The 12259-nt window shown below is 35.1% G+C and overlaps 1 protein-coding gene across 5 annotated transcripts in view; it reads left to right on the top strand.

Moving 5' to 3' along the window:
• Window positions 1-7570, top strand: part of LOC110624645 (DNA gyrase subunit A, chloroplastic/mitochondrial) — a 42368-nt gene extending 34798 nt beyond the window's left edge. For 3 of the 5 annotated variants that reach the window (XM_021769863.2, XM_021769866.2, XM_043961068.1), the window contains 8 exons: window positions 3763-3844; window positions 3939-4103; window positions 4180-4281; window positions 4916-5052; window positions 5858-5978; window positions 6103-6157; window positions 6250-6349; window positions 7094-7570. In XM_021769863.2, coding sequence (XP_021625555.1) covers window positions 3763-3844; window positions 3939-4103; window positions 4180-4281; window positions 4916-5052; window positions 5858-5978; window positions 6103-6157; window positions 6250-6349; window positions 7094-7253 — 922 coding nt within the window. In that variant the 3' untranslated portion in view covers window positions 7254-7570. The remainder of the gene's footprint in view (window positions 1-3762; window positions 3845-3938; window positions 4104-4179; window positions 4282-4915; window positions 5053-5857; window positions 5979-6102; window positions 6158-6249; window positions 6350-7093) is intronic. The other 2 variants (XM_021769865.2, XM_021769864.2) reach the window with 2 other exon arrangements.
• The last annotated feature ends 4689 nt before the right edge of the window (window positions 7571-12259 follow it).

Here is a 12259-nt window from a genome sequence, read left to right as displayed (position 1 = left end):
TGTTAAGGCAACTCATAAGAATCCTAGATCAATCAATTAGCTTATGATTATATAATCTTCTTTAATTATGTACATATTATGTTTACGCTCTAACATGTTTGTTCTTAACATGTTCATGAATTGTATTTATCATGTACATTGGTTTAGCCATTTTGCTTCTTTCTTGCTTTCTTTTTTAAGTTTCTTTGGTAGTTGATGTTAATTGAGTTTTTGTCTATCCTTGGTCTCATTGATATTATAAAATGTGAAATTATGTATGTAGTATTATTATGATGAATGCATTAAAATATAAATCGACTTAAAATTGATTCTTTGCATTGATAACAATTTGGTCTTTAGTCAATTCAAACATTGATCTCATAGAGATATATTTACATAAATTTTAATTGGTTGAATACATATTTACACCTCTATACTAATTCCAATTAACGTATCCAACACTTTTAACTTATAAAAATCATAACAATTAACATAAATTAGTCATATTCTCAGTAATTTATCGGGAGAAAAGTAAAAATTGAATACACATATTATTGACTGTATTCTAAACCTTACTAACTGTGTTTTAAAATTGATAAAGCTAGATAAGTATAATTTTGTCATTTTATAAAAATTTATAGTTCAGTTTGTAAAATTTCGAGTATAGTTAGAAGCAAGCCGAATGATTTTTGATTTCTTTTTATAAATCATCAATGATATGGTTAATTTGTATTTAATTGCTACAATTTTTGTAAGTTTAGGTCTTTAATAGGTTACAATTTTAATTGAGGTGTTTAACGGGCTCATATGAAATAGTATAAGTATATATTTGGCCAATTTGACATACATAAAAAGATCATAAAGTTCTTGTTGTTGTGACAATCTATAATATTCGTTCATGAAGGCTTAAGGAAAAAAACTCCGTAATCATATTTATTATTTATCAATCATATGCTAATTGAAGTTTAAGTGTGTCTTAAAATATTATAATTGTATTGCCGTTTCTATATTTACTTAAAGTGCTATTGACTTTCACACACAGTTGGATATTTTTATGGAATCTAGAATCATTACAAATATAAACAAACATTAAATTGTGAACCATAAAAAAAATTATCTCTAGCAATGAACATAAACTAGAATCTTGCAATCATAATTAAAATATGCATCATGAAGTGATTTTGAAAAAGGAGGAAAATTATTTCATGACGTAATATTAGCAATTGCTACGGTATCATATCACACAACTTTTGTTCTCTACTTAGTAGCAAAGTTTGGTTATGTTATTTTGTTGTATGAATGGTTAACTATATCTTTTCTTTTTATTTATTTTTTTTCAATATATGTAGTTCAAAAATTATGTCTTAAGGATTGTCTATTGGTATAAAATATTTAGGAAGTCATCCTTTTTTCCAATAGTTAACTGTACCTTTTCTTTGTGCTTTCATATTTACCTATTATAAGATTATTATTTGAACACATACTGTCTTTTATATTTATATTTCTCAAGGACTTTGCTTATCTGGATAAAGGTATATGTTTGTGGTTCTCCATTTTGGCATGCGTGTGTTAGATTCTGTTGTGGCCAGGCTACAACCCTAACAAGGAGAACAGAGGAAAGGGGAAATAAATGGATGAAAAGGGAGGGGATGAAAGAGTTGAGAGGGAGAACGCTTTAGAATAATCCAGCCTATATATAGAAGATCATACTTCTTGGCCACAAGGTGAGCTTTCAATCGTGCCACATATCCATCAGGATTGGTTTTCACTATAAACACCCATTTGCAACTAATAGCTTTCTTGTCAGCTGGTAATGGCATTATGTTCCAAGTACCATTAGCATTTAAAGGCTCCATCTCCTCTTTCAACATAACACAACAGTCAGGATAAGACAATATCTCAACAACCATTTTAGAGACAGAGATAGAATCTAGAGAGGTAACAAAGGCCATGACAAAGCAGAGATGTAATTCGAGAACACAAAAGAAGCAATAGGACAAGTGCCGGTGCATATACCTTTCGAAGGGGCAATGTGGAGATCTGAGTCTGAATCATGATCATAGGCAGGAACTGGAGCTACCAAGGAAGAAAAAGCTGGTAGAGACCGTAAAGGTGGTGTAGCAGCTGAAGGAATGGAATCTGGTAACAGTGAAGGAATAATGTAGCTATAGACCAAGAGATCGGTTGTTCTCCCCTTGATTTGCATAAACAAGTGATGGAGAGAAAAACGGAGTATACTGAAAGAATGTATTTTGCAAACACAATAGCAGTAAGGAGTTGGATAATATTACACAGTAAACAATATTAATGAATAGTACCACGATTACAGTATTGATGAATGCTACCTGTAAACAGTAAAAATGAATGGTACCCATGAACAATGATGATGAATAGTACTGCAAACAGTAACGATGAGCAGTGTTAAAGCATTAAAGAGTGGAAAGCTCTAATGCTATGTGAAGGAAACTCAAGTAGTCTTAATTTCTTACATCATCTGAGAATATAATAGAAGTATATTTATATGTAGTTGATCCTATCTATTTAGGAAGGTCATCCCTGAAATTATGCCTCTAATTAGGAATGCAAGCAGTAATTAGGAATACAATGAATCTATATTCACAGGACCCCTTGGCGCCTTGAGCCTTTAATAACTATGCTTGTAATATGCAGAATGGAAATAGTGACTATTGCTTTCAATGGTGGAAGAGGAATAAAAAGGCGATTGAGAATCATGGGTAAGAATCAGTAGCTTGACAAGACAACTATAAAGCTGGAGGTACTCAGGAGAAGAGGACTTGAGGGATGGCTATGGCCGATAGGGCAACTAGGGAACAAGAAGAACAAAAGGATGACTATTGTAGAGATGAGGACTAAGGGAGAGCTATGGCAGAGAGGGGGATTGTGGAGGTGATGAGGGGGGCTAAAAGACGATCGAGAGGGGGTGCTGAGGAGTTGGGGATTAGGAAAATGGGTGTTACTCGCAATAGACCTAGGTCAAAGGGGCGTTAATCTCATAATTGTAAAGATAGAAGTCGAATGTGTGTATTGGATAATATTGGTTTGATTTTTTACTGAGTTTATTGATTTACCATGTAAATTGACCTGAATAACTAAGTTAATTCAGTTTGGTTAGTTTTTTCAATTTAAATGGAGTAGTACTTGGCTGCTTGCCTTTGGTAATCCCTCAGTATCAGTTTGCTCTAATCTTTATATTGATCTCATTTGTGCCTTTTTTTTTTCTTTACTGGTTTCCTCCTTTTCAGAGATTTGCATTGAAAAGTCTAGTAAAAACCATTATGCTTCAGCTGAAATTGCATGGTGATAAAGAATTGTTGTTTTTTTGTTTACTTCTCTGTTGCCTCCATTTGGGTATCTCATCAACTATTACTGTGATTATTTTGTAGTCTTTTGGCTCATTGTCCCATGCCATGTAGCGCTGTTAGTTAAAACTGCATATTTCAAATTCCTTTTAGATGACATGTGAACTTCCCCAGGTGCATACAGCCTAAACTAGACTGCATTTTGGGATTGATTTCTCAAAAATTTTGCCTTTCTTGTTTTTAGCAAAGGACTTGCTGATAACTTATATTTTGCATATTGATAGCCACCCTGATTTTGTCTTTTTTTTTTTTTTTTGAAATAGCACTGATCACTTTGATATTGCACCTGTGATCTGCCATTTAAAAGTTATACCATTAACATTTAAGACTGCTATTTATTGTTAGATTAGGAATTCTCATCACAGCATTTGGTTGTAGTTTATCTGACAACTTATTCCTGCAGTGATAGGGGAATAGTGTACTCGGCCCGTGCTTACAAAATCCCTGAATGCACCAGGACTGCTGCTGGCACGCCATTGGTCCAGGTATTTATTATTCCCCACTCTCTCTTTCTCTTTTGTATTATTAATTCATCTCTTCAGGTTGCCAATGCCAATCTACGTTCCATGCTGGAGACAGATCTTGTCTTTATCTGATGGTGAAAGAATAACTTCCATTATTCCCGTGAGTGATTTTGCTGGAGATCAGTTTCTGTTAATGCTCACAGTCAATGGTTACATCAAGAAAGTGTCTCTGAATATGTTTTCAGCCATACGTTCAACAGGAATCATAGCAATTCAATTGGTTTGTCCTCTATTTTCTTGCATTGGAGTTTCAATATGTTACATTGGTATTAGACTTCAAAATCTTGACTTTGCAGGTTCCTGGTGATGAACTAAAATGGGTTCGCTGTTGTACAAATGATGATATTGTTGCAATGGCTTCACAAAATGGAATGGTCATCCTAACATCCTGTGAGAATGTATGTCATCTGAAACTGTTCATTATGCATTTCAAATTTACATGGAAAAATTTACCTGTTTTGGCACGGTCCAGAAAAGATCATTCTTTTCCTTGTTACGAGACTTCTTACTTCTTTCCTTTGCTTCCTGGCTGAGTGTGTGTGGAAGAATTGCACAAAACAATTGAAAATGTAAATGACATGAAATTGATTGCCCATCAGATTACTCATGGAAGTGGAATGCATCATTATGCTTCCTTTTCACAAATTTTTCTGTTGCTTATGGTTATTAAAAAAAATATAAACCAATTTCTGATGAATAGTCATTTCGATAAAATATTTGGAAAGCTAAGGTACCTCATAAGGTAAGTGCTTTTGTTTGAGCTTCAATTCTTCATAATCTAAAGCCAGTGATGATTGATCCTTTATATTTCCCAAACATGGTCAATGTCATTGTCAACTGTTTTTACATTGAGGCATCATATGGTATTTGGAATTATCTGTGGATGTTTTTTAGGAGAGTTGGGTATTCCTGATGGCTGTGTATCTGGACACAAACCATGGACGTTTAACACTTTCAAAATTCCTTGTTTGTTATTTTGTATCCTTTTAATTAGTCAAGTTATTGTTGTTGTTTTCAACTTTTTGAACTCAGATCCGATCACTAAGCCGAAATACCAGAGGTGGAGTGGCCATGAGACTAAAGAAAGGAGATAAGATGGCAAGCATGGACATAATACCAGCTACCATGCGAAGAGACTTGGAGAGGGCGTTTGAAGATCCTAGGAGCCAGTAATTTCTTAAAACATCCTGGATATTTATTTGCATAATAGGCTTCAATTGGTTAGCCAGACTCATTGAGTAGAGAGTAAATTTGTAAGCACGTACTTGAATTCATATGAGCATGAATTTGTAATACATGCTAAGAGAGTGTTTAGTTTGATGATTGGTTTGGCTTTTCAGTTAGATAAACTTATTTAAAATAAGTAAGAAATCATAATAAGGTACCCTTATGACTTATTTACTTATTTCAGAAGTACTCTTTGACCAAGTAAAAAACTACATTATCATAATTTTTTTCTTTAAATATCAACATTGTCTTATTTTTAATAACTGTAATACTAATATTATCATTTTTGGTCATTGTAATTAAATCACTTTTAAGCACCTTTTAACCAAACACTTAAATCTAGTTAAAAATTAGTGATTTTACATTACCAAACAATTTGCTTGCTTATTTTTAAATTAATTTATAAATTGACAATAACATTTCAAGTCAAAAGTTAAAAGTAAGCAGCTAAACTAAACATACTCTAAAAAGATGTAATGTAGAATGCAGACTATAATGCTTGAATTAACCATATATTTTTATATCTTTGATGTAAATCTAAATTTCTTTTGATATTATTATACTAAAAAGTCAAATAAATCTTAGGTTTGAAATCTCTTTATCCATATTTAGCCTTATGTTGATTTGTCTTCTGTAATATCCTGTGGTTTATTGTATTTGCTTTTACTGTTATAAATGCAATGTTCATGATAATATGGTACTCTCCTTCCTCCACATTTTAAAGGTTTGTTTCTCATTTTATGACAGCAGCAACAAGGGCAATGGTCCATGGTTGTTATTTGTGTCTGAGAGTGGTTATGGGAAGCGGGTTCCACTTAGTAGTTTTCGACTGTCACCTTTAAATAGGGTTGGTTTAATTGGTTGCAAGGTATGATGGCCATCATGTCATCTGCTATCTCTCTTTCCCATGTCTTGTTCTCTTAAATCAGAGTTACTTATTTTCCCAACTAAGTTGTTCTGCAGTTTGACATTTTCTAGCTTTTCTTTTGCAGTTTTCTGCAGAGGACCGCTTGACGGCTGTTTTTGTGGTTGGATATTCATTGGCAGGTGTCATCACATACTGATGCTTTAACAAGTATTTTTAGTCGCCTCTTTAATTGATTTTCATGCTGATTTCTTTCTCTTTGTTTCTCTTTCAGAAGATGGCGAAAGTGATGAACAATTGGTTCTAGTAAGCCAAAGTGGTACCGTAAACAGAATTAAAGTTCGGGATATTTCAATACAGTCCCGCTTTGCAAGGTACACTAGTGTGTTTGTGTATGTGTGCTTCTGTATATATATATATTTGCTTACTTGTGCCCATCACTCTGGTTTTTGTTTTTTAATCTGTTGTTGATTTATACTTCATACAAACATGGGCCACATAAATTCCTGGCATGGATCAATGTCAGCATACTCCATAACGCCTCCATATTTGCTCTGCTAGCGGCATCACTACCAATAACAGATGAGCACATGTTGTGCTTCTGGAATATTTATTTTGTCCCTCTCCCAAACTATTTACTTGATATTACATTTTCTCAGGCATTATCAATTTTTTTAATGAGCAAACACTTTAATCCTATCTGGACGTTTTGGGATAAAGCTATTAGATCCTGGGAGCACCTCACTATCAGATTCTGTAATGATTTTCTGGATCTGAAAATTGTTAGTTTTGCTTTCAGCATCAAACTATTGATATGCATCCATTGATATCTGATAACATTAACATGCAACTCAATTGAGTTCAATCCCGCAGAAGCTTGAGTTGGTCCAAGTATATCTGTTCTTTGTTTAGGGCAAAGTCAGCATACTTCTTGTGAAGTTCATATAACTAAATTGCAATGAAGAAGATAATAATTGAAATCTGAATTGCTAATGTTCTAGTGATTTCTCAACAGTTTTTGAGTCTCCTGTTCCGTGATTTTGAGCCACAATATGATTGCGTTTTTTGATTTTGGCTGTGAATTTGAAACTTTCTTAATTGCTTACCGAGTATATCAGGGGGGTTATTCTGATGCGCCTTGAGCATGCTGGGAAGATTCAATCTGCATCTCTAATATCTGCAACAGAGTCCGAGGCCAAGGAACCAATTGCCAATACAACATCAGAGATAGCAGCAACAGAAACTGAAGCACCTGATATCCTTTCCCAGGCATCATAGCAAATTTTGGGGATCCTTGTACATGCCTTTGTAAAATGTCTTGTGCTATTCAAAATTACTTGCTGGTATTCTATGAGAATACAAATCTAATCTGGAGTAAATTTTGTTGGAACTAGGAGCAACTTTCTTCCTAGATAAGGGTGCTGATCCCAGGTGTAGATTAGGAAATTCTGGTAAGGAATCAAGTAAAGATGTAGATCCCTGCTGTAGCTTATTTATTTTTCAGTCATTCTGAACTTTTCTTATTCGGATGTTTACTGTTTCTTGTAGCTGATTTCATTCATTGAACAATAAGACAAGCTACTCCCATTTCCCAATAGTTCTCTAATGCAGAGAAATTTTTTAATATTACTTTTCCATGAGATATCTTTTGATCTAAATGTCTAGAACTACTGTCATTTTGATACCATCGAGGAATGAACAGCTACAAATCTTGATCCAGGATGCTATAAGTGTTAATATTGATTGAGAAGATGTCCCTGGATGATGAAGCTCATAAATAGGCTCTAGCAAATTCCCCAAATCAATGTACTGTTTCGTAAGTCTTTCCTGAAGCCCAATCGAAAACGGCTCTACGAGCTCCAAACTGGTCCAGGATGGACGCAAAAGACAGCAATAAGACTCGGGTTATTTCACTGAATCTTCCTTCGAGACAGTCTCCTACCTTTTTAGTTCCGAAACTTAAATTGTTACATCTTTCGTGTGGGAAAGAACTTACTCGACATGGAATTTCGTTACATTAGAACCATTAAAATTACGATCGTTGTTCCTTGGGTACCTCCAGAGTCTTACGGTTTTGCTTTAGTCTAATTATTTTGCTCTTTAAATTTATATTTATTTAAATTTTTGAAATGACGTTAAAAATTTACTGTGAATTTCGGAATTTTGGAAAAAATTTACAAATTAAGAACCTATTTGATATTTTTTAATTTTAAAATAGTTACTCAAAAATTTATACATACAAATCATTTGTAAAAAATGCTTGAAATGCTGAGAATAGTTTACTTTTTTCCGAGTAAATTATTTGTGGAAATGCTTGAAATATGATAAAAAATTATCTAGAAATAGTTTATTAACTAAGAACATTTATTCTTTAGCCTAAAATAGTCGCAAGTTTTTACTCCAATCATTTGTAAAAATACTTAAATAGCAACACAATTTTACTTTTATAAAAGTGGATCTTTAAGTTTTGAAAAAAATTTACCAATTATGGATATATGTGATATTTTTCAGCCTTAAAATAGCCACTCTTAAGTTTTTATGTGCAAATCATTTATGAGAATGCTCGAAATGACGATAAAAATTGATCTTTATAAAAGTGGATTTCAGAGTTTCAAAAAAAATTTATCAACTAAGGACATATTTGATATTTACTAGTTTCAAAATAGCTGCTTGCAAGTTTTTATGCTTAAATAATTTGTGAAATTGCTCGAAATGGAGATAAAAGTTTACCCTTAAAAATCCTAGACTCCGTATAAAGTTTACCAATTAATGACATATTTGACATTCTTCAATCCTAAAATAGTCACTCGCAGATTATTTGTCAGAGTGCTCAAAATGAAGATAAAAGTTTACATTTACTAATGTGGAACCTCAAGGATATCATATCTCGAAACTCCAACCACACAAGTAATAGAGAATAAAAAGATGTACATTCCCACCCTATTCAACTTCTAAATGACTAATGCAAATGCAAATTCACTAGCATGTAAATACCTTGATGAAAATTAATTTTTGATGCAATAGAGGTTCAATTCAAACTTTGAAGAAGAGTATCAAGCTCAATCAAATTGTTTTTGTTTAGAAAGCAACTGCCTTCACATTTTTGGAAGGGTAGTTATATCCCTTCATGTTCTTTTAATATAGACAATCAGATTGGGCTTTACACCGAAATTAAAAATATATTAAAAAATCTTAAAACAATCCAAAACTAAGCTATTTAAATAAGTCTAAGATCAAATAAAGCCCATCCTATCAAAACAAGCCCAAATATTAATTTAAGACTTATTACATAAAGAACATCTTAATTAACTAAAAACAAGCCCATATGTAAAAATATACTTAGTGGATTGGCTGCCCAACTATTTACACTTCCAACTTGAAATAATTGATTAAATATGAGTTGGATCATTCTTGCAAATTTAGCCCAATTTGATTAGATGAAACTCCATTAGCCTTAAATACATCTTGTGCTTCCATTCTCTCTAACATTCTATTAATATGAGTTTGAAGTGATTTTTTGAACTTTTTGGCTCTCAATCTTGTAATTGCAGTAATGCTAGCTCTTCATTTACTCTTCTTCTCTTATTATCCATACTTGTGCTCACATCATTACCTCCCTCTTCAAAATGATTTATCCTCGAATATAAATCAAATTCAAAAGGAGAAAGATAAGAAACAGTAAATGTAATAATTACATTATATTCACCTAGCAAGTCTATCTTCTATGCATTGTTGTTGATGCGGTTCAACACTTGGAATGATCCATCACTCCTTACATCAAGCTTTGACTTCCTTTGCTGGGGAAACCTTTCCTTTTGCATGTGCACCCAAATCCAATCTCCTAACTTAAAGATAACCTGCTTTCAGCCTTTATTAGCCCATAGTACATACATACGGTTCTTCTTCTGAATCTGCTCACATGCTTTCTCATGTATCATTTTAAATATTTCAGCCTTCTTTTTATCTAAACTAGTAACTTCACTCAAAGCATAGACATCAAATCTAACATAGTTAATAGATTAAAACCATAGACAATTTCAAATGGTGAAAAAATTGTGGAAGAATGTACAACACAATTATATGCAAATTCAATGAATGGCAATTAATCCTCCCAAGTTCGTAAGTGTAATACCCGGCTAGACTCCGGTATCGGAATTCCTACCGTCCGGTGGAATCTCGGATGTCGGAAGCCTCTAGTAGGGTAGAAACATGTTTTCATAAAATGTTTTAAGGTATTTCATGGTTTTAACTAAAATGGAAATGAGTTTTTGCATAAAAACAACCTTGGAGGAAAATTCAGGTTCGGCCGCCGAACATGCATGCCTTCAGGAGCGCCTTTAGGCCCCCGAAAGCATAAGTGAGGAAAGTCCAGGTTCGGCCGCCGAACCTCAAGTTCGGCCGCCGAACATGGCATGCATGCGGAGGCACGTTCGGCCCCCGAACGTGGCCTGGCCAGCCACTATAAAAGGGTCCCTTAGCCGAAAACGGGCGAGCTTTTTCCCCATTTTCGGCCAAGGTGAGCTCTCCGCCGTCCCTCACCGATCTTGAGTTATTTCCTTCCAATCCTACTCGATTTTCATGAGTTTTTACTTTGTTTTGAAGATTTTCAAGCTTTGACCAAAGTTTTGGAGCTTTGAGGTTCAAGGGAACTCAACCCCTCCCCTCTCCGAGTTTAGGTCGTCTCTCTCGATCTCCACGAGGTAAGAGCCGATCTTAAGCTCATTTCATGTTTTAAGTAAGTTTTAAGTCGATCTATGGGGTAGAATGCATGTTTAGCTCATGGTTAGGTTTATGGGTTTTATATGTGTTTATGAACAATGTGAGTTGCTTGTGTGCTGTAGTTGGGGTTTTTGATGGTTTGATGCCCCTAGGAACTTGTATGCTTGTTTGTGTATGTTTGGGAATGTTGTAGAATAGGTTTATGCTTGATTGGATAGTTTTGGAGGCAAATGTGCATAGAAGAGCTGAGTTTCTGCCACTAAGGGAGAAACCAAGTTCGGCAGCCGAAGGAACTTTCGGCCGCCGAACATGCTTGTGGAGGCAGCCTTCGGCTGCCGAAGCTTGCCCCCGAAAGAAGACTTTCGTCTCTGTCTGGGAGTTTCGGCCGCCGAAAGTGCCGCCGAACATGCATGAGTTTCGCCTCTGTCTGGGAGTTTCGGCCGCCGAAGGTGCCGCCGAACCTGCCTGACTTTCGGCTCTGGAGGGACTTTCGGCCGCCGAACTTGCCGCCGAAAGTGCCCTGTCTAGCCCTCTCTTGCATGTTTTTCTATGATTGTTTCATGATGTTTTAGGGGGTTTTTGGGGAGTAGTTTAGAGTTATGTTCATGTTTGTTTGGTCCCTCATTTGAGTCCACCTGTGTAGGTTCGGACCCGAGGAACCGAGGACCCCAGCAGTGAGTCAGCTGCTCCAGTGTCTGGTCAGAGCTACCCAGAGGTGAGTGGAATATCTCATTATGTTTTAAAGCAAATGATGGACTTTTTAGCATGATTCACGCATCATGAATGCCATGAGATGTACTAGGTTGTTTGCATTAGAATTCACGAATATGTTGCATTGCACATTTTATTGTTGATGTGGATGAATGTTGGATGATCCATAGCCCTCGATCTATGATGTGACGATGTGATGTGTACGGTATGGAATGTAAGACCAGTAGGACCCATTCTACATTCGCTGGCACTATGTAAGAGAAAGACCAGGACCCATTCTACGTTCTGGCACAGTTGGACCATGTTATGTTATGCTATGTAAGAGAAAGACCAGGACCCATTCTACGTTCTGGCACAGTTGGACTATGCAGAGGGCTAATGGTGACAAGTTCATCCTTGATGTGATTAGCTGTGATGTGATGCATTTCATGTTATCATATGTTTTAAATGTTTTATTATTCTGCTCACTGGGCTCTAGTAGCTCACCCCTCTCCCATTTTCCCCAGGATTGCAAGTACAGGGTAGACCAGGAGGTCCGTGAGAGTAATGAAGTCATGTGTATGTAATAGATAGTGTGGACATGATAAATGTATTAATGTTATGTAAAAGTACAGTTTTAGGTATGGAATGACTTTGAGGATTAGAGGTTGTGCTTGACTATATGTATAAGATATCCCTTTTAATACATGATCTTAAATATTTTATGATGTTTATGCAAACCAACTCAACGTATGATGTATCGCCCCTTTGGGGCATTGATGAGATCCCACTGAGAGGTCATGACTATGATTATGATTATGTTTATGAACAGTGCATGCACAGGTTGAGTTTGGTGTATGAATGAAAGAAAAGTT

Source organism: Manihot esculenta, chromosome 10 (genome assembly GCF_001659605.2).
Source record: "Manihot esculenta cultivar AM560-2 chromosome 10, M.esculenta_v8, whole genome shotgun sequence".
In the NCBI taxonomy this organism is placed as follows: Eukaryota; Viridiplantae; Streptophyta; class Magnoliopsida; order Malpighiales; family Euphorbiaceae; genus Manihot; species Manihot esculenta.
Note: the sequence above shows the minus strand (reverse complement) of the source record. Positions and strands in the feature narration are given on the sequence as shown.